The sequence below is a fragment of the Aspergillus brunneoviolaceus genome (genome assembly GCF_003184695.1).
Source record: "Aspergillus brunneoviolaceus CBS 621.78 unplaced genomic scaffold BO95scaffold_14, whole genome shotgun sequence".
Taxonomy (NCBI): Eukaryota; Fungi; Ascomycota; class Eurotiomycetes; order Eurotiales; family Aspergillaceae; genus Aspergillus; species Aspergillus brunneoviolaceus.
Window position 1 is genome coordinate 281186 of NW_020290744.1, and position 20699 is coordinate 301884.

The 20699-nt window shown below is 52.1% G+C and overlaps 6 protein-coding genes and 1 non-coding gene across 7 annotated transcripts; 4 read left to right on the forward strand and 3 right to left on the reverse strand.

Moving 5' to 3' along the window:
* Positions 1-12: 12 nt before the first annotated feature.
* BO95DRAFT_50716 (uncharacterized protein) lies at positions 13-2250 on the reverse strand. The gene is made up of 3 exons (XM_025591236.1): positions 1953-2250; positions 1624-1901; positions 13-1570 (listed from the first exon to the last, which is right to left on the reverse strand). The coding sequence occupies exons 1-3, from the start codon at positions 2130-2132 to the stop codon at positions 193-195; spliced, it is 1836 nt and encodes a 611-aa protein (XP_025445036.1). The 5' UTR covers positions 2133-2250; the 3' UTR covers positions 13-192.
* A 1761-nt stretch (positions 2251-4011) lies between these two features.
* BO95DRAFT_383773 (alpha/beta hydrolase) lies at positions 4012-5383 on the forward strand. Its single transcript, XM_025583434.1, has 2 exons — positions 4012-4564; positions 4626-5383. Exons 1-2 carry the CDS (start codon positions 4149-4151, stop codon positions 5239-5241), a joined length of 1032 nt encoding a protein of 343 aa, XP_025445037.1. The 5' UTR covers positions 4012-4148; the 3' UTR covers positions 5242-5383.
* Positions 5384-8630: 3247 nt separating this feature from the next.
* On the forward strand, positions 8631-10899 carry chiA1 (class III chitinase ChiA1). The gene is made up of 3 exons (XM_025591265.1): positions 8631-9126; positions 9182-9620; positions 9673-10899. Exons 1-3 carry the CDS (start codon positions 9025-9027, stop codon positions 10680-10682), a joined length of 1551 nt encoding a protein of 516 aa, XP_025445038.1. The 5' UTR covers positions 8631-9024; the 3' UTR covers positions 10683-10899.
* Positions 10900-13901: 3002 nt separating this feature from the next.
* BO95DRAFT_t80 lies at positions 13902-13973 on the reverse strand. The gene has a single exon. It is a non-coding gene; the product is annotated as a tRNA-Met (tRNA).
* Positions 13974-14111: 138 nt separating this feature from the next.
* BO95DRAFT_408191 (CaiB/BaiF CoA transferase family protein) lies at positions 14112-15499 on the forward strand (the record flags this gene model as incomplete). The annotated part of the gene is made up of 2 exons (XM_025584096.1): positions 14112-14349; positions 14415-15499. The coding sequence occupies exons 1-2, from the start codon at positions 14283-14285 to the stop codon at positions 15497-15499; spliced, it is 1152 nt and encodes a 383-aa protein (XP_025445039.1). The 5' UTR covers positions 14112-14282.
* A 586-nt stretch (positions 15500-16085) lies between these two features.
* Positions 16086-16537, reverse strand: BO95DRAFT_50819 (uncharacterized protein). The gene has a single exon (XM_025591282.1). It carries the CDS (start codon positions 16416-16418, stop codon positions 16122-16124), a length of 297 nt encoding a protein of 98 aa, XP_025445040.1. The 5' UTR covers positions 16419-16537; the 3' UTR covers positions 16086-16121.
* Positions 16538-18771: 2234 nt separating this feature from the next.
* Positions 18772-19842, forward strand: BO95DRAFT_356780 (uncharacterized protein; the record flags this gene model as incomplete). Its single annotated transcript, XM_025582321.1, has 1 exon — positions 18772-19842. The coding sequence occupies one exon, from the start codon at positions 18772-18774 to the stop codon at positions 19840-19842; it is 1071 nt and encodes a 356-aa protein (XP_025445041.1).
* Between the last annotated feature and the right edge of the window lie 857 nt (positions 19843-20699).

The window sequence follows — 20699 nt, forward strand, 5'->3', positions numbered from 1 at the left end:
ATGGCATTTTAAAATGTCTCAGATCGTGGTATAACAAATCAGGGGCAAATACAATGGGGGTCCGTGAGCTTCAGAAGTACGAAGACGAGAAAAAGGTTTAAAAAGACCGGTTGATACAAAATGTATATTGAGAATCGAAAATTAGGGAGACGGTAGCTCTTTCATGAGAATGAACAGCCTGACCCGCAGGCTCTAGTATCCACTGACACTGTTCGTTCGAGTTGAATCGCGATACGCATTCGCCTCAGACAGGTAGCTCTCCGGGGCTTCGTCAACAGATGTGCCCGTTTCGCGGATACTGTCTAGTCTGCTGGGCGCGGAGGCGAGACCGCCATATGTGTTGCTGCGGGGACGACGCAGGTTTGAGTATGTCAGTTCAGCGTCGTTTCCACGGGTTGATGAAGACATGCGGCGGTCGTGCTCTTGATACCATCGACGACCGTAGTGATTCTGATGAGGCTGGTGCTGGCTTTGAGTATGCCGCGGAATTTGGGAGGAATCAAACTGATACACCTGACTCTGTCGTCGGTTGCTGCGCCTGGAATTCTGCCGGCTGGCCACCTCACGATCAATCGGGACACCTCTGTAGCTAGAGGCCTGGGCAAGACCTGGGCGCGCTGCCGGGAGCGGAGGGGTTGCGGTGAAAGCTCCCTGGTACGGTATATATGCGCTCCTGGGAACAGGAGCCGTATGCGCAGTGTTGGACCGGCGTACATTCAAAGGTTCCGGCACGAGGACTTCGGGAGCATCGGCTGAATTCATGGTCACAGATCGTGTGAGGGCTCTTGCTCGCAGCTGATTTGCTTCGAATGTGAGAGCTTCGGTTGTAATGGCTGGCAAAGGTTTTTCCACAGGAGCTGAAGCCAGTGGATGTCCAGGAGCATACTCCTTTTTCGGGGTTGGTGGGCGTTCAGCCACTAAGGCTTCTTTTTCGACATCTGCTTCAGTCGTCGAGTCGGCAAGGGCACGTATTTGAGGGTCTGCTGACAATGGTTGTGAAAATAACTTGGGCAGCAGCCGGCGCAAAGACGACGCGGAGGATTTTTGTCGTTTGTGTCCGGGAGTGGAAGGCGATGCCCCTGGTAACTCTACCGGAGCCATTTGCTTAGAATGGTCACCATAAGAGCTAAATGTCGCCGCGGTGGGCGTGCGCGAAACGCACGAAAGAAGATCCGAGCTAGTCATCACGCCCGGCAACTTCCTTGTAAGAGTTTCCTGCGGTGAAAGGGTGGTACCCGATAGCAAATCCGGTGTATCCGAGTCATATTCCGCCTCGAACCCCGGGTGGGGTTTGTGGTGGACAATGTTCGGGTATTCAATGCCTGCGGACATTGGGATGGTGTTATCACTTGATGACATATAGAGCCCTCGGCCATATGTGATGTCGGGACGCCGGCACACATAGTAGATGTCATTCTTCAGGCTATTGTCACTTTCCGTGCTCCAGCTGCTGAGGATGCTGTCATCGCAGATTGAAAATGAAGGCTGGCGTGTATACATGCCCATTAATGAGACATCATAAGGGCGTCCGCAGAGTTGTCTGAAGCCAAAGAAAAGAAACAACGTTATGCTGCATCTTAATCAGTAAACGCAATCACCCAGTGATGTCGGAGCATAGCATACACTGAAACAATCGAATCGATGATGGATGCACGATAAAGTGCGCAGCTTACGCCCATCTTCCAGAAGTTGTCGTTGCCTTCCTCGGCAAGACACGGTAGATGTTGCGATATAACCACCAGGCCTGTAGCACCGGCGGCTATCGAGATCACAATCGCAATCCCCAACACACAGCTACAAACGATCCGCAGCATGGCCTTTTGGCTTGTAAACCGTGCTACTTTGTTGTACTGCCAGGCAAGAAAGCTGTGTATGACGACAAGCGGCACAATGAAGAAGGACTAATTCCCAGTTTTAGCATTTGAGATTGAAGAGAGTGCTTCACAACTTACTGCTGCTAGAGCGAGAATCAGACTAGGGGTCATCCTCGCATCCACGTGTCGTTCAACATAAAGGTAGATCACAATCCCCCATTCGATGAGAGACTCGAGCAGCAAGGCGTACAGAGAGACGAAGATCGCGCGTTTCACCCACGCGCCTTCTGCGCTGGCTGACACATAGTGGCTAGACATGGTTGGGTTCGCGGTTAGAGCAGCAGCAGGCTGCGATGCACAGCTTCAACACGTCGAGGCAATCGAGCTTGGACATCCACGCATTGATAGGCACCCAAGAGTCAATGCGATCAGATCAGCTCTAGCTAGCAGCACATCAGGCGACTGGTGCCAATAAGTGTAAAAGGAATTCAACCACCAGTCGAAAGTCCACTTAAGATATTAAGATAGGGCTACAGCGAACTAAATGGGGAGAAGATGGTAAACATCTGGCGCGTCGACGCGCGAAGAGGGGTCGGAATGGATGGGCAGCGGTATGCCCATCTCCGATCAGATGGAGGGGAGCAGCTAGATTGCAAGAAGTCTGCCTCTGGCTTCTCTTTGGGTAGAAGAGACAATAGTCTCATCGTGTGGAATGTAGACTATGAAGAGTCCGGCCGAGAAGGGTGGGCGAGTTCCTGTACTGTACTCCAGTAGAAGCCGACCATGATTAGTCATTGCATTTTTCATGAGCTTCAGGGTCTATCGTGAGTTAGTTTAACGAAGGTTACAAGTGATCAAGATTCAGGATCGAGCGTAGACATCGCCAGCCCTTCGTATGCGCAGAATTGCATCCCCTCGCTCTACTACGGAGTACTCAGACACCCCTGCGAGGGATACACCGTCATCGTGTGCAAGCTAAGTGATTGTTTGGTGGAAATGGGTAGAGGTTGAGACAGGAGCAATGAGACAACTTCAATTTCTTGAATGAAGGATGAAAAGTAGAATCCAGGGCTGATTACCGGGGATGTTCTAGGGATGAGGGGATGAGAAGAAGAGGGCGAGAGAGAGGCAGCGGTGCTGCGGCTCAGGCACTCAGGCCATCCATCAACTGTTTCCTTTTCTTATCATTGATTTATTTGCCATCCATGCATTTTATCAAGAATTCAGAAAGGGGTTGGGAGGATGGATGGCTGCAAGGGCAATCGGAATTCCATGCCACCACCACCAGCTTGCTGAAGAACTATGGATGTTTTCTCGCGTAGAATGAGGTCCCTTGAGTTATCGCATTGGTTTTAGATCCTCACTATCATCGATTAAGGAATTCGCCTATGATCTCGAATAAAAGAGCGAGCTAGATAGATACTTTCTACTGTGGATGTATGACTCGGGAGTAACATGGAACTACTAGGTATCTTATCGCATCGGACAACAGTCAACCAGCCAAACCAGTCATTTATGTACACCTTCTTGCAACAGGTACCCGAATCTCAAAGCTGAAATAGCCACCGTCGGGACGCGGTCAATTCCTGCGGGGCTCAAGACAATTTGCAAGGTGGAGCTCAGAATGAGGGGTAATTTACTCCAAGCTCCAAGGTTACAACTGTACACTACGGACCAGGCGCAGGTTACTCCCGATAAGATCTCAGATGATGAGGTTCGAGGCCGATAACAACGACAGATAATCCAGCCGTCATCCACAACCCTTACGAAAGAGGCTCGACAAATCGTTGAGAATACTTTGGGTGCGATTATCAATGTATCAAACACAGCAAGATAGTGGATCATTGATCATATCCCGCTACAGGCGTGCCATGCATTCGATCTCCACGTCTGCTTTCAAAGCAGGGTCTTGACAGCCACGCAGCTGTGTTATTGAGTTGTCTCCATTAGCCACCAGATCGCAGCTCAAGAGGGAGTAGTTGAAGCCATAAGGCACGTTCGACAAGGCATCATATCGCTGTATGGTCCATCTCGGTAAAAATCGTCCATGTTGGAAGAGGAAGACGGTTGGCCTTGAGCACCATGGGGCGAACAGCTGGCTCGTATCAGTGAGGAGAGAAACCCTGATAAACCGGCTTGTGTTCTCACCCCCGCTCTGCTCTAATCCTCTCCTGCTCCCTTGCGTTTGAAAATGCAACATTCATGCAACCACGGGCTTGCTGCCCATCAAGATAAACGGTGGCATTGAAGATTTATAAAGTTCGTCCTGTTCCCCGCCAACTTCCATGCGTCTAGTGCACGTACCCTTTTTCCAATCATCATAACGTATTCACAATGTCCATCAGTCATAGCCCGGCCGACCAACCGCCCTACCCTCTTCACCCCTCCGTGATAAACAAGCTCGACCCAGAATATGTGGATTTCTATAATGCGCATGTAATCGACAGACAACAAGTTCATCTCCAGCCGGTGGAGGCTTCCCGTACAAGCGGCGTCCTGATCCCCGGCGGAGGTCCTCTGCTCCCCGTGGGGAGAACAGTCGACCTGCGCATTGGTCGCCGTGTCACAGAGGGACCTGAGATTCCTTTGCGCGCTTTTATCCCGGAAGGCACAGCACCAGCGAGCGGATGGCCACTGATGTTGTATTTCCACGGAGGCGGATGGGTTTTGGGCAACATCGACACGGAGAATCCGGTGTGCACAAACCTCTGTAACCGAGGCCGCTGCGTAGTAGTGACTGTGAACTATCGGTAAGCATCTATGCCGCTCACCAATGCAAAGAGAGTCGCACCCTGACTGGCCCTCCTCTAGTCTCGCTCCCGAGCATCGCTGGCCCGCCGCCGTCCATGATTGCTGGGAAGCCCTTCTCTGGCTGCTGGCCGACGGTCCGACACATCTCCCCATTGACACGAAGATTCTCGCAACAGGCGGCTCCTCCGCAGGCGGAAACCTAGCTTGCATCATCACCCAAAAGGCCCTCACTCTCTCGCCGCCCGTTCATTTCCAGGCCCAGTTACTGTCCGTGCCGGTGACCGACAACACCGCCTCAGTATCTACCAACGACGCCTACCGCGAGTACGAACACACCCCAGCTCTGCCAGCAGCCAAGATGCTCTGGTACCGCGAGCATTACCTGCCTGACCAGAAAGATTGGGCGAACCCGGAGGCCAGCCCTCTGTTCTACACTGGAGATTGGTCTGCTCTGCCGAGAGCCTTGGTCATGGTTGGGGAATTGGATGTGCTAAGGACGGAGGGTGAGCAGTATGCGCAGAAGCTACAGAAGGCAGGCGTACCAGTGAACTTGCAAATAATGAGAGGCATGCCTCATCCGTTTTTGGCAATGGACGCTGTTCTGAAAGAAGGGAAAAGGTCCATCACATTGATGTGCGACCTGTTGAAGGAGGTTTTCTGGAATGAGCACAAGTAAGCATTGGCTGGTCTTGCTGTAGCCCCGTTTCAGTATCAAATAGACTTGTCAAGTTAGAGATTTCCTTCAAGATCCGGCATTGATGAATGGAGATGTTCACGCTGCGAGTCTTCTGCATCACATGGGGTGGTAACCACATGAGACAATATGAGATATATTGGGCACACTTATATGTTCTTGCGTGCAGGTCAATAAGATCACCAGGGACTGGATATCCGTCAGAACATAGGTACCACACTTGCCTTTGAGCATTCGTGTCGCCTGTCCCGGGCCCGATCAGTCACCAAATAGCATTCGTGTTCCACACAATCCTATTTCGCAGTCTAAAGCTCTTTCCAAGCGGCGCTATAGGGATTACTCCAAGCCCTTTTGCGCGTGTCATAGGAATTGCTTGTGCTAATGTGGGAACAGGGGGCGCTTCCCGATTTTCAGCTACACCTGATCATCCTTGAATGCAGGTTCTGTCCCACCCACGAAATGCGTGGACCAGGCCAATCTCGGAACCAGGGTCCTTAATTTCTCGGACATTTGGGATCATCAAACCTGAGGTTACATCTAGAAGGTATGGGTGGTGTTTGTTGTATGGTGTGACCGGTATGTCTGAACAAAGAATGCTGGGAATACCCGCTAGATGCTTCAAGTACGGACATGTAAGCACAACCTCTGGGACCGACATGAACATCGATCAGCAGAAGTCATGTTTATTCCTCAGGATCGGCTACACGTAATGAGAACTTGGGGAGAGCCTCGAGCACAATTGAATCCCACTGTTTCCGAAGTTGAAGACAGGTCAAATCTCAAAGTCATATCTGTACCTTCTCATTGGCGACAAGGCACACAAGCACGAGTATCCCTCGCATACTGGTGCGAACATCTGCGGGCTTGGCCATGGCACATCAGAACGCTGACATACCGTGCCTCTATAACTATTCAAGCACCCGTCGGATCTTTCAGTGCTTGTTCGATGTCAATTCAGTCTCCAGTCCCCCTGTTCTGCACCGCAACCCCTCCCTGAGCGGGCGCTTCTTCGCTTCCATTAATGATGTCCGACCTCGGCATACCGGCAAGTGGAAGCGCTGCGGCCAGTGAAGCAACTTAGTACTCACTCTTTTACTCTTTTCGTATGGTGCTAGAGAGCACAATTGGGCTCAAATTTTAGTATCCCCACTCAGTAAATATGATGTAGGAAATGGCAGCGGAAACTGCTCCCCGGCAGCCACAGTGGCTTCGGTTGTTGCACCCGAATCCAGTTTCTGTCCAACATAGACTAGTACACTTTCAGTCCGGTGTATAATTTCCGGTCCCTTTTGCTATTGTGCTAGAGCAAATAGTATGACGCTGCAACTCCTGGGGTGAATGAGAGGCTTCGGCTGCGGAGCCTCAGCGTTTGTTCAAGGGGAATGAGGGTCTCCTGGATCACAAAGAAGCAAAAGCCCACTCCAAACCGGTGGATATGGTTACAAGCGCATCGGATGGGGCAAATGTACATGCTCCAGGCTTGGTGGCACAACTTCACGGACGAAGGTGCTCAGCATACAGAGTCGGCGGGAGTAGCGGTCATATCGGCCGTGTCGGTCCATCGCTGCTGGGAGTGGCACTGCAGGCTATGGTGAAAGCTTCTTCAGGGGCACTGGTCAACTGATTCTTCGGCCTGGTGCCAGGCAATAATATATTCTGGATGTGTGTCTGTGCAGGTGTAATTTCCTCATCGATGCAGCCGCCACAACAAGTGAGTGCAACTGGGTAATCACGGCGCGAGGTCGGGTATTTCGCAGGAATCAGTCGAGGTTAGCGCTGGGTCTTGATTGCACTAGTTTCTTGCACTATCCGCCGCACGCTCCAGTAGGGCTGGGCGAGGAGGACCCTCTCTAATTAATCGGGAATGAGGGTCTGTGTGAAAGTCTGAAAGTGAAAGGCGATTGTTAGTGACTTTAGTCTAGTGTAGGTCAGTGAGCGGTGTTCGTTCGGTGCCCACTCTGAATCTGGGACTAGCGCCGCTGGTTCTGGTTAAGCTAATATAGCCGAAGTATGACTAGTAAAGTTAGACAGCAGGAGGCGAGGAGGGGTCAAGTCACTTCCTGCTCGTGTCTCCGGTGCAGGATACGCGCATGGTGAATCACCTTGATTGTTTCAAGTCGAGTGTCTGTCAAGATAAGAACTTTCTAATCTCTTTCTGCATATTGTTGATCGAAGTTTCTCTTTTCTCTGACAGCGAATATCAACGGCCTCAAAGGTGGTGTCGATCGGATGATCCGGTGATCTCCGGACAGTGTCCGGCTCAGGGGCAGATCGTTTCCACGGATCACGTCAGGACCGAGCTTTTAGGCAAAAGCCAACAAGCTGTTACCTAGGTCGTTACTGGTTACAGTATCTGGTATGGGGTCTTCGTATAAATCGCTCTTCTAACAAAATCTCTAAGCCTCTCAGAGACGGTGGACACGACGGTGGACACCAAACCGGATGCGGCGGGGGTCCGCGAAATTTTGCACGGATGGAGGCTGACTACTAGACTACTAGACTAACTACTAGTTGCTTAGCATTCTGGTATCTATTATCGAACCGCTGTCATTGGTGTGCCTGAGTCAGAAATGGCCGACCTCCCTTCCCTCACTAGTCCTATTCCAGTAACTGCCACATGGACCCGTGACCCCGACTAGTCCTGTTCTGAAAGTACTCTCACCAGGCTAGTATTCATCTGGACTCCTGGAGACTTGAGATCAAGACTTCTTTCCAACTTCCATCCATCCTATACGCTAAGACTGCCACTACCCAAAGGGTCCATACGCCACCTACCCTCGCTTTGCTCTCTTGCTTTCAAAAACCAATTTCCCTTGTCATCCCAGGTCATATTTTAGCCGGCAACACAACTATCCGCCGCTCGCAAGAGCCACTCCTTTTCTCATACGTACAGTTGACGACGAGCTATGACTGAACCCATCACGGGCTACTCCAATCACAACTGGATCTCAGCGAACACTATGGTGGCGCTAGATACAGTGGAACACTGGAAACCCTCGGCTCTTACCCATATGCCCCTCCTTGGGCTCTTACAAAGAGACTAAGATGATGGAAACTCTCCGCTTGAGGCGTGCGAAATTGTAAGTCGGCGTTGCTTGGCTCTCCTCGCCCACTTTCTCAGAGGCTAATTTGGCCAAAAAAGTTAGCCACCTATGCGGCTCTACAGGCAGGTACTGCGGAAGAGCAGTCTGCTGCCTGCTGCTGCCTTGAGCATCATGTTTGGTCTATTTTCCGGCTACACCACGGCATCCGTCCGTTTTCCCCGACGGAGTTTGCCTGGGTCAAGATTTATTTGATTTTATCTTATTCTCCTACAAAAGGACCGAGGGCTTAAGCGTCACCGTTAGTCTCCCAAAGAAGGTGCTAACTAGCATAGCCCATAAGCACTGAAGACCGAACTAGGAACTTTCAAGCTGGCGGTCCAGGCATGTGGTGCACCCGCCAAGGCGTTGACTCCGCATGCTAATTTCGGCTGTGTTCGTGCGATGAACGGTTTACCAGCATCGTGGCCAATGGTGAGCCAGACATGGCATGGAAAGCTGTCCCAGGAGGCCAAGGTCCAGAGCAAGCTCGCGCTTATAACTCTACTTCGTCTTGCCCTTTCCCCCTTCTCGAGATATTCTTCGTGTCATCCCTCTCTATCTGCTTTGCGGGGATCATCCAAGCAGCGGACTTTTGTCTGCGTCCTTTCTTTGAACCAATCCGTCCTTCGTTTCCACTGGTTTGAGCGGCTCTCTTGTCTCCACCAGTCGACATTCTTTCACCATGGTGTCCCAACTTGTCACCGTTCTCGCTGCTCTATCAGCTGTCACTCCTTTGGTCTCTGCTTTCGATCCTCAATCGAAGTCGAATGTTGCTGTCTACTATGTATGTGCTTCCACATGATTGGAAATGGTACAGCCTCCTTACCGTACGAAAATAGGGCCAAGGAACCGATCAGCAACGTCTGAGCCATTTCTGCCAAGATACCTCCTTGGATATCATCAACCTTGGTTTCGTCAATATCTTTCCTGACCAAGGCGTTGCCGGTTGGCCAGGAAGCAATTTCGGCAATCAGTGCGATGGCACCTACTACACGGTTGGCAACCTAACAACGGAGCTTCTCAAAGGTTGCCACCAGCTAGTGGAAGACATTCCTATCTGCCAGGCTGCGGGCAAGAAAGTGTTCCTGTCTTTGGGTGGTGCTTATCCCGCCACTCAGCAAATCTTATCGGAGGACTCTGCCAATAATTTCGCCGACTTCCTATGGGGTGCCTTTGGCCCCAAGACCGACGATTGGGTGTCCAACAATGGTCCTCGCCCTTTTGGTGATGTTGTCGTGGATGGTTTCGACTTTGACATTGAGCACAATGGCAATTACGGTAGGTTTCTTAAGGCTCCGCAATCTTCAAGGCTCACTTTTAATGTTTCAAGGTTACGCAACAATGGTCAACCGACTGAGATATCACTACTCCTTACAGCAAGGTCGTACCTTCTACATTTCGGGTGCGCCTCAATGCTCGATACCTGACCTGCAGCTTGACAACGCGATTGCCAACTCCCACTTCGACTTCATTTGGGTGCAGTTCTATAACACTCAGGGCTGCTCCGCCCGTGACTATGTCGAAGGCACGGTGGATGGTTTCAACTTTGACAAATGGGTGGATGTCATTAAAGCAGGAGGTAACCCGGACGCTAAGCTCTATGTCGGATTGCCTGCCAGCTCGAGTGCCGCCGCCAGCCCTGACTATTACATCACCCCCGTGGAGGCCTATTTGCTGGTTGCCGAGTATATGGCGCGCTTTCCGGATACCTTCGGTGGAATCATGGTTTGGGAAGCGACGTATTCGGACGAGAATAAATTCGGCGACGAATCTTTCGCCGACGTGATGAAGCAAATTCTCGTGACTCTCGACCCTACTCCTCCTCAGACAATCACTGTTCTGCCCTCTAGCAGTGCACCTACGCCATCACCCTCCTATACTGCCACAAGTACACCCGCGGTGCCCACCCTTTCTGTCTCGTCTACTGCTTCCACTGTGCCTACTTCGTCGGCTGTGTCGACTCCTTCGGCTGTGTCGACTCCTTCGGCTGTGTCGACTCCTTCGGCAGTGTCGACTCCTTCGGCAGTGTCGACTCCTTCGGCTGTGTCGACTCCTTCGGCAGTGTCGACTCCTTCGGCTGTGTCGACTCCTTCGGCTGTGTCGACTCCTTCGGCTGTGTCGACTCCTTCGGCTGTGTCGACTCCTTCGGCACCGTGGTCTCTAAACCGTCTACGATCTCTAGCCAGTCTGCGATCTCAAGCCCTCCTGCGGTGTCTACTCCTTCTGTGGTGTCTAACACTGTTGGCTCGGGATCTTCTGCCCCGTCGAGCATTGCTTCCGTTGTTTCGAGCTCATCTGCGGTGTCAAGCAGCCCTGTGGTGTCCAGTGCTTCTGTGGTAACAAGCAGCTCTGTTGTTGCCAGCATAGGCGTGAGCACCCCTGTGGTGTCGGTCAGTTCTGTGGTGCCTAGCTCTTCCGTGGTCTCTGCTCCACCTACAGTATCAGGTTCTTCGGGTTCAGCCAGCTCCCCTGTGGTGCCCAACACTCCCTTGACACCTAGCTCTTCTGTGGCTGCCAGCTCCCCTGTGGTCTCCAGCTCCCCGATCACCTCTATTACACCCGTTATTACAACAAAGTCTGTGCTCTCTAGCTCGCCTGTGATTCTTAGTTCCTCTGTTGTTCTAGGCTCGTCTCCGGCTTCTAGCCCTCTTGTTGTGACAAGCCGTCCTGTCGTTTCCACCCTGCCTGACGCGTCCAGCGCGCCCGCCAGCTCGACTTTGGTCTCTGGTCCCGTTGTCGCCACATCGTCTTTGGCTACCAGCTCTCATGAGGCTCATAGTTCCTCTGTGCTGAGTCCTCCTGCGGTGTCTAGTTTCTCTGTGGTCACGAGCAGACCTGTCATTCCAGGGCCATCCACTTCAACCGTTGCTACTCCAGGATTCTCCGAGACATTGAGCTCTTCCATAATTCCCGGTGCATCCAGCCAGGTGTCCCCCGGTGCGTCACAGCCGTCTACTACTTCGCTCATCTCGAGCTCCGTGGCTTCTTCAGCGGGCTCACCTGTCACCTCGGGGGTGTCTGTGCCTTCGAGCTTGGTTATCGGAGCTTCCAGCATTGTGGCTTCGGCTTCCTCTAGTGTGGAGACTTCTAATTTCAATAGTCAATCTCACTCTTCGGGCTCCGTTGTGGGTTCCGCCACGTCCGTTATTTCAGTCGTCGCTTCTGAAATCGGCACCTTCACAGGCCCGTCGATTGAATCTAGCACAGCTGCTTTGACAGTTTCAACAGTGCAGCCCGGTGGCTCTGTTCCGTCGGTCTCAGGAACGATCCCAAGCTCCGCTCTCTCTAACACTCAATCGGTATCGACCGCTTCGCACGCCGGCACTACGTCGGGCACGGAGTCTTCCTCGAGCGCAGGTGCTACCAGTGTTCCTATTTCCAGTAGCGATGGGTCCTCTTCCGCAAACTCAGGAAATCCTTATGGGTCTGGTGTTACGAGGTCCACGGCGAGCTCAAGCACTTTGACAGTCTCAAGTCAGCGAGACCATGGAAGCACGGCTTCTTCGTCGAGCACAGCTCACGCTGTCAGTAATGTGTCAGACCAGACAGGCAAGCCAACAACAGTGCCCATTAGTGCTACATCCACCGATAGTGCTGCTTTTACTGTCATTACCCCGGCCATCACATCTGGCCCTGGGGCCACTTCTGTGTCGCCCGCCGGATCTGCGCTGGAACCAGCAACCACGACCACAATCATTGTAACCTCGTACATTGATATCTGTCCCGAGGGCTTCACGACCATCACTACAACTTACACGACCACCTACTGTCCTGTCACGGCTGCTGCCGCTGCCGCTGCCACTGCCACTGCCCCCGCCACAATACCTGGCGTCGCAGGTTCCCCGGGTGCTGACACAGCCATTGCCCCCGCCAGGGTGACGGGCGCTTCCGCCTCCCAGGCTTCTACCACGACTGTTGAAATCCCCGAGGGATGGACTACAACGGTCACGGTCTGCACACACTGTGCTGCAACACCGACTACAGTTACTCTGACTCGGCCAGCCATCACCTCTTCATCGGAGCCGACATCACCGACCGCGGTCTCAGGCTCCCTGTCTGGCTGGACAACCACGGTTTCTGTCTGTACCGTGTGCGGGCCTACGCCGACTACAGTGACCGTCACGGTGCCTGTAAGCACTGTCGCAGCGGCGACAGGCATTCACCCTGGCAATCCTGAAGGTGTCGATGCTGTCCATGGAGGGTCAACGGGGCTCGGTACATCTTCGACTTCGGTGAATGTAATTCCTCACTTCACATCCACTGCTCTTGTATCTCCGAGTCAGGCACCTCCCAGCCAACCTGGAACCGCGGGAGCCGGAGATGTTCGCCCTTCGTCGACACTTCTCGTTCAGCCCTCTGCAAGTGGCCTCCCAGGATCGGTGGTGCCTAGCAGTACACAAGGAGGTGTGTCGCCAGTATTCACTGGCGCAGCTCCTCGACTGGCTGCCTTCAAGCATGGGCCTGGGGCTCTCGTCACCATTGCCCTCCTTCTGCTGACTACCTTGTAAAGAACTCTTTCCTCTGACTCTCTACTTCTTTCTCTTCTCATGTCCTGCATAGCCTCCCACCTCATGGTGAGGTATACAGCTTCACTTTACCCATTATCGGTTTGAAATGAATGACCAATGATGTCCGATGGACCAACGTTTAATATTGTCGCATCAGCGCAAAGATCTCTTGGGCGTGTCTTCTGCTCTTTCTTATTCCATACGCAACCAACCTAGTCAATAAATTATGATCCTGCAACCAACATAACCAAATCCGTCCCCTACCACCTATAGAAGAGGCGAGCCAAGCATCAACCCGGACATGCGGGCCTGATTCCATCGGTCTGGGAGCCTACGATCGACTGATAGGTAGTCAACAGGGCGATTGTAGCATACTGATTTCCATGTTGGTCTCACTTCGCGTGGTCTGACCAGGGCGGGGAGGGGGTGGAGGGGTTGGATTGGAAAATGAACGGAGATGGTTCCCAAACTTTGCCAGAATAGCTTGAAGAAACATCCAGCACGGTTCTCCACGGTCAGCGGTAGTGGGCTGCTTACTTGCATTGGCGTGCTGCCGAGGTACTTTTGGCCCCTCGAGGCATGCTCAAAGGATAGGCGACGGAAGGCTCCCGGGTTGGTCGGTGCGCTAGTGGGTGGCTGGTGCTTACTGGATATGGTTCGATTTGCCTGGTAATACGGTAAATTATGATCGAACTGTGTCGCGTACTGTTAATACGTATGGGTGCTTGTTTGTTTTTCGGTGTAATGGATTGACTGGAGATGGTGTGACTTCTTGATCGAGGTGGGATAGTATCCTAGTATGAAGTCTAAGTTACTCCGTAGAGCACGGGATATATAGCCACGAGCGGGTGGCTGACCATGACCCCATCCACTGCAAGGGCTTGACAATCGAAAGCGAACATAGATTATGTAGCAGTATGCAAGAAAGTGAGAGCAATTAAAACCAAATTGAAACAGGCCTGTCCGATTTGAAGATGATAATTAAATAGTTGAAAGCAGACAAGCCGAGGGATATAAAGAGGTAGGCAAAAATAAACAAAAAAGAAAATTTTAGCATGTCCTGGTTTCGATCCAGGGTCCTCCGGGTTATGAGCCCGGCGCTCTTCCCCTGAGCTAACATGCTTGGTAGATGACATCAGATCCTTTAATAGAAGTCATAAGGCATCTATCAGAAAAAAACAGCCAGCTATAGGTTACACATAGTTACTCGCCTCCTCTTTACTCCGTACTCACCTTTTCCCCACCTCCCGGACCTCGGCCTCGGCTGTGGAGACGATGTAATGAATGGCTCTCCACCAGTGCTTGCTAGCTACATCTTACATGCCATATCTGGCCGAAATCACTAGGTGCATATCTCGTCTGAGTCCTCTCGAATTCGAAGTCCCACGCGATTGAATAGAGGAATAACTCCAAGAGCTGCTGCTGTCTTACCATGTCCGCATCTCCATCTGCGCCGCTGGCGGGAATCCGGGTGGTCGAGCTGGCGGGCCTAGCTCCTGGTTCGTCCCCGTACCATATCTCTATCTCGGTCCCTCCCTTCTGCCCACTGACCCTCGAATATCAGGTCCATTCGCCGGTCTACTCCTCGCCGACTACGGCGCATCTGTCTTACGGATTGACCGACCCCAGGCTCCAAGCCCGGATCAACTGACCCGCCACAAGACGTCCATACCCTTGGATCTCCGCGATGCTGCCTCTCATGGAGTTCTCCTCTCCATTCTGACCACGGCCGATATTCTAATCGACCCTTTCCGCCCGGGAGTTTTAGAGCGCCTTGGCCTTGACCCCTCGGGCGTCCTGCTGAAACACAACCCGCGTTTGATCGTAGCACGGTTGACGGGGTTTCGGCGCGATGGGAAATATAAGGACATGGCTGGACATGACATTAATTACATTGCCGTGTCCGGGGTGTTGTCCATGCTCGGCCGGTCCAATGAGCGGCCCTATGCCCCCGGTAACCTTGTAGGTGACTTTGCCGGCGGCGGGGCTACCTGTTTCCAGGGTATACTTCTGGCGCTGTTGTCGCGGGAGCGGACCGGCCGCGGTCAGATCGTCGAGGCTAACATGGTCGATGGCTCCGCGTATCTGGCCTCGTTCCCTCGACTGGGCCGCCAAACGCCCATCTGGAATGCCCCGCGCGGCCAGAATATACTGGATGGGGGGAGTCCATTCTACGACACCTACGAAACCAAGGACGCGGGCCAGTTTTTCGCGGTGGGGGCTCTCGAGCCACAATTCTATGAGGCGCTCCTGAAAGGGCTCGGGTTTAATCCCCAGGAGCTGCCATCGCGAGAGAACAAGGACAATTGGCCGGCACTGCGTGCTGCGTTTGCCAAGCGTTTCCAGGAAAAGACGCGCGCTGAGTGGGAGACCGTATTCGATGGGACCGATGCCTGCGCCACGCCCGTGTTGGACCCGGATGAGCTGCAGGCGGGTGGCTACGAGCTACGCCCCGTGGTGCATCTCGCTGATACCCCGGGACTACCCATCCCGACCGACGACGGAGGGTGGACAGGCGGTGGTCTGATACCCGGGACCGGAGGACAAGAGACTTTGAAGACATGGTTGGGTTGGGAACAAGGCCGGGATTATGATGTCAGGCCCGATGGGGCTTTTGTGCGGCTTGAAGGTGGAGAATCGAAGCTGTGAGTGTGGAATGAGGTATTTTAGGATGTCTTATCAATTGTTACTCATGTGGGATGTGGTATTGATAATCGATGATGCGTTGATCTATTGTAAGGATCAGATTGTATTTTGTTTTTTTGTTTTTGTTTTTTTGTTTTTGTTTTTGTTTTTCTTTTTCTCTAAGGGTGGGGTTGTACGCCAGATGAATTGAGTGAGCGTAGGGCTGACCATCGGCTTCCCCGGCGATAATCGCATTGTTGGCTGTCGCAGCAGCTTCGTTCCGTTGTCCTCAGTAGTACGGTAACCATGGGGCGTGGAAAAAGTCTCTCCCTCGTTCGATGCGCGATTTGAGTCAGTCAAATCATCAATCCCGTAGCGGGTATCTCCGATCGAGAAGGCCGCATCATAGAATTCGTTGTGATGAATGAATTTCTACTCCGTACTTCGTCTTGAATCAACAAATCGATGACTGCTGCCGGGCTATTGTCGCGTGGCTCCATTGCCGGATGCGATTGGGAGCAATACAGCAAAGAAAGATACGGTTCACTGGTTTAGTGGCTAGCTGAATGTGACCTTCCGTACGGAGTAGATACTCAAGTAGACCGAGAGACTGACTTATGTAACTAATTTAGGCTAACTACCTTACTCACCGGGATGTAACGCCGGTGGGGTCAACACACTCAAGAGAAGAAGGACACTTTCCGTTTCCATCGACTTGACCTCTGACTTTACCTCTGGTCAGAAGTCCGGAGCAACTCGTGGTCACTATTCCGGGCTTTCTTTTGGCTTCTCCTGTTGACAAACCATTAAACAATTGATGATTCCACCCGATGGAAAGAATGATCCAGTAAATGCAGGCTGTATGAAAAGAGTAAGGTAATGCCTTCCACGTGATTGTTCGAGTTGCCAAAGAATGACGGCATATCACGACTTTGCTCCTCATTGTCTGTTGGTAGTCAAGAGAGGTAGTAAGAAAAAGTCAACTACTGGTGGTCATGAATGAGGCTACACAAGTCAATCAGATTAACATGGTTGACAAGTGTTGATCAGGGCGATCCGAAAAATCCCATCGTAGATTTCCCCGCCTGTGCAACCTTACTCGCAGTACCCAACTAGTTAATCACTACAATGAATGATTAACTTACTGTCCAAAGTAAGTAGCTGATTAGTTATGGTCATAGTCACGTCACCATTGAATACACAATTACACTGCGGAACTCGTCTCCGACCCAAGTCCCAGCAGCCTTGTGTACGGTACCTTTCTTTACCGGTATTCTGGATGAAACAGGTTGAGAGTTAAGGTCACAACGGTGAGTGGGAATGGGAATGGGAATGGGAATGAATGAATGGATGGATGGATGGATGGAAAAAGTGGGCACCTGAAAAACTGGAGAGAAAGAGAACAAACATGGGACCACTTGTAGCATTATTATTCAATTGATTTATGACTTCTAGTTTTTTTACTCTAGTTATAGTAAGCAAGTAAGTACTCATAAGTGCTCCCAGCCTACTTGTGGATGTCCATGCGAGAGCACCTCCATGGATGTAACCATAAGTGTCTGTCTGTCTGTCTGTCTGTCTGACATACTGACGGTCTGTCGGTTATCCTGCAGCATTGATCCATGACTAAATGAGATACAGAGAGTCTGAGTAGGACTGACTCTCTCCGTGAAACCCCTCTCCATATCCAGTCAACCTTGGGGAAGAAATCTTCATTCCCGGCCTTCCGAGTGTTTCAGTAGTGGAGTCAGGGACGTCATTCATTTGCCCCGAATCTGGGTAGTTGTGCATCTGAAGCTTGGGTCGACCATCCGGTTCCTAGCATTGACTACTACCGTACATGTACTTTACGGGCCAAAGCGACGGTATCTTCCGTAGATTGCCAGGTCAGGTATCCTGCCCGGTATGTCTTTGTATCGCGGATGTACGGTACTAAAGATGTATGGAGTACGAAGTACACAGAAGTCAAGATGGAATCCCGCTTGCGTCCCCACGTGCGGGTTGTGGCGCAGTCGAATTTTCTTTACACTCTCTTAGAACTCTTCAATCTCGTTTGTCGTCATCTGAAACAATACAATGGAGATAGGAAAGAAAGAGGATATATACCTCTTGCAAGACGAACGAAAGAGATTCAACCAAGGCCCTATCTCCGCAAAGAGTGATAGAAAGAGCATTGCCCAAAGACAGCCGTGGTTTGATCTGTGGCTGTGTGTCTAAAGCTGGTTGATTTTCGCCGGTACGGAGACCTTATCAGCAGAAACTAGGAAATTACGAGGTACGAAGAGGCTCAGGTATCGAGTCGTATTCGGTACCGCCGTCACACTGGGGCTTTTCTCTCTTTTCCTCTGTTTCTCTCATCTTCCCGATCGATCATCGCCTCCCCCCCCCCTCTCACCATCGTCCTGTTATTATTCACTCTCTTTTACTCTACTCGTTTCCCATCCAATCTTTTGGAGCCTTTCTTTTTCCTCTGGCCTTTCACTTCTCGACTCTCACTCTCCCTCCCCGGTCTATATATCTCATTTCGACTTCAATCTCTCCCCCTCCCGTGCTGCCCCTGGCTGATCCTCGCCTACTTCGGATCCATTGGACTCCCCCTCGCCTTTTCGTGTGTGTTGCAACTGTTGGCGTTAGTGAAGATTGCTTTCTTTGCTCTCACTATCATCAAAACATCAACTAGTGTTGTCGACCGTTCAATCGATGCCCCCTGCAGGTGTGACTTGGTGAAATTGGGTACCCGCCAGGCCTCGTGTGCACGAAGTGGCGGAAGGAAAGCCAGCTTGTCTGTCTGGCTTGTCTATCTGGTTGCTTAAGCACCGCTCTTCTTGCCAAACCCATCTTCTTCATTCATCCTTCGCACGCACACCCACACACACTCACACTCACCACTCACACTCACCACTTCTCCTCCCTAAGCGCCTCCCGAGTCTTGGTAGATTTCCTCGAAGACCTATCACCGATACCGCATCCTACTGTATCGGGTCAGCCGCTCTACCTCCCTCCATCGCGTATCCTTCCGGAATCCGTTGCCTGTCCGGTACAACGACGGAGCCGTCGGTCGCCGCACTTCGAATCCTCACCGGCAGATAGAACTTTTTCGGCTGTATCACTTTTCGTCCTTACAAGACTGTTCTTCACTCCGACTCTACCTTGTTTATCGGTGTGGTGGATCGTTTCTTCCCCATCACCCGCCTAGCTCGTGTCTTGGGCAACAATACCAACCATTCGCTCCGGTCTTGCGGATACCGTCCGATAGGAGTCGCCAGATGGCCGGTGTGCAGCTTCAACAACCCAGCATGACTGATTACCGTCTGCCGATCCATCAACCGCCGCCGGCTCGGAAGCCGGTCGCGGGGATGCAATCTGGATTTCCCTACCAGTCCTACGAAGGGGCCCACCACCAGCTTGCCCCTCACCCGTCTACCGCCGCCCTCGCGCATAACCGTCGACGAACATCCTCCTCTCACGTTATACCCTACATGGGCCAGCAACAGCAGCATTCTACCGGTCCCTCCCCACACCATTCCATGACGGCTGCGGCCCCCTATCCACCTTCGAGACGCCTATCCAGTGCAACCACCTCCACTAGCTCCACCGGCAATAATCCGAATATGTACTATAGTGGTAATGTTTCGGATATTCGTCGAAGTACATCATCGCGCTCGGCCAACGCCCAGCTGGGATACGTCGCCTTGATGCGGAGGCAGAAGGCGACTGTTTGGTGTGACCGGGCCCAGCCAGAAGATCCGCGACTGCGGGCTCAGAAGTTGGTGGATAAGAAGCGGGCATACCTGGAAGTCCATGGCGCAGGCGCCGGACGTACGGGTACCCTGGGAAGCGGCAAAAACAAGCACGGCGCTAAAGGGGGCACTGACTTTTCACCCTCGGCGCTTGTCGGTGCAACGGTTCCAGTTCGCCTGAGTGCCAACGAAGTGGGCGATGCCGACGAGGATGCCCACAGCGATCGTGGATTCCCGTATCGCCGCACCGGCAGTGGCCGCAGTTCGCTCGGAAGCAACTCGCGTTATCCGAGTGGGTATCAGCGAAGCACTGTGGGTAGCAGTGGCTCTCCATCGAACGAGATGAGCGACTTGCCCGACGTTTCCGAGCACCCTCGAGCAGAAACCGCCGAGGCCGAGGCAGAACATGCTTCCATCAAGGATAACGCCTCTCTGAATAGCTTAGGCAGTGAACCGGAAGACAAATTCGGCACTCTGGCAGATATGGCTGCCCCCAGCGCTGCACAAGCCGCCATCGAGAAGGCCAAGAAGGCGGATGAGCTGAGGCGCCGGGGCAGCGTGGACGATAGGACCACATCAATGACCAATGTCCGACTCTTTGTTGCGAACCCAGATCTGAGTGATTAAGATGCATTCTAGCCGCGCGCTTGGCATATTTTTGGATTTACCATGCCACGTCTCCACCTACCTCCGAACTCAACGTTTTCCCTTTTCGATCTCCGTGGAACCTCTTTTCTTCCTGCAGTCCTGCCTCGCATTTGATGGCCGGTGTCTAGGCTTTGTGCTAGAGCCTCGGGCCCAAATGCTATAATGGCTGGGTCACAATTCTGATTGTTCTGTTTCCAAGTTCACTTTTGTATTGCACACTTGTTCTATTCCCCTGACAGCATGTTATTGGCGCTTTTGTCTCTCTCTCTTTTCGTGTCGTACGGATTGCGTACGGCAGATGGGTGTGATTGGTCCGCACCCATGTGCCTGATGGATTTATGAGTAATCATAGTAATAAATAATACTCATGTACATATGGCAGCCGTTGTTTGTAGTTAGAGTGGCATATACTTGGAACGGGTCTTCCTGCTACCCTACTATCGAGACACCGCAGTGACGATTTTTCAGTAAGGTAGTTCAAAATCACAATCCCCAGACCGGGTGAGAGCCAACATATGGCATCAAGGTGATGCAAGTGAGGTTTTGATGACGGTTGATAATGTTTATGATTAGAGCTTACATAAGCACTTACACGTGCCGAACGCGAATTTCCGTCGCGCAACATCAATTAACGCGTTTCAGGCAATCTGGTCAGGACGGGACACTCGCCAAGCTTCCCACTCCTCTGGCTCAATTCTTGCACAGGGCAGAAACAGTCTGTGAGTGTAAGAGAGAGGGAGAGGATCATCTTGCCTCGTTCTATTCGAGGCAAATTCCCCGTGTGTGTGTGTGTGTGTGTGTGTGTGTTACAACTGCCATCACTTTCACCCCCCACC

What these genes read in the sequence shown, in the direction of transcription:
- chiA1 (XM_025591265.1), top strand. Translation starts at nt 9,025, where the DNA reads ATGGTGTCCCAACTTGTCACCGTTCTCGCTGCTCTATCAGCTGTCACT. An exon ending in CGAATGTTGCTGTCTACTAT is followed by an intron (nt 9,127 to 9,181) that starts GTATGTGCTTCC and finishes GTACGAAAATAG; the next exon opens with GGCCAAGGAACCGATCAGCA. An exon ending in TGAGCACAATGGCAATTACG is followed by an intron (nt 9,621 to 9,672) that starts GTAGGTTTCTTA and finishes TAATGTTTCAAG; the next exon opens with GTTACGCAACAATGGTCAAC.
- BO95DRAFT_50716 (XM_025591236.1), bottom strand. Translation starts at nt 2,132, where the DNA reads ATGTCTAGCCACTATGTGTCAGCCAGCGCAGAAGGCGCGTGGGTGAAA. An exon ending in TGATTCTCGCTCTAGCAGCA is followed by an intron (nt 1,902 to 1,952) that starts GTAAGTTGTGAA and finishes ACTGGGAATTAG; the next exon opens with TCCTTCTTCATTGTGCCGCT. An exon ending in ATCGATTCGATTGTTTCAGT is followed by an intron (nt 1,571 to 1,623) that starts GTATGCTATGCT and finishes ATTAAGATGCAG; the next exon opens with CATAACGTTGTTTCTTTTCT.
- BO95DRAFT_383773 (XM_025583434.1), top strand. Translation starts at nt 4,149, where the DNA reads ATGTCCATCAGTCATAGCCCGGCCGACCAACCGCCCTACCCTCTTCAC. An exon ending in GTAGTGACTGTGAACTATCG is followed by an intron (nt 4,565 to 4,625) that starts GTAAGCATCTAT and finishes GCCCTCCTCTAG; the next exon opens with TCTCGCTCCCGAGCATCGCT.
- BO95DRAFT_50819 (XM_025591282.1), bottom strand. Translation starts at nt 16,418, where the DNA reads ATGAGGAGCAAAGTCGTGATATGCCGTCATTCTTTGGCAACTCGAACA.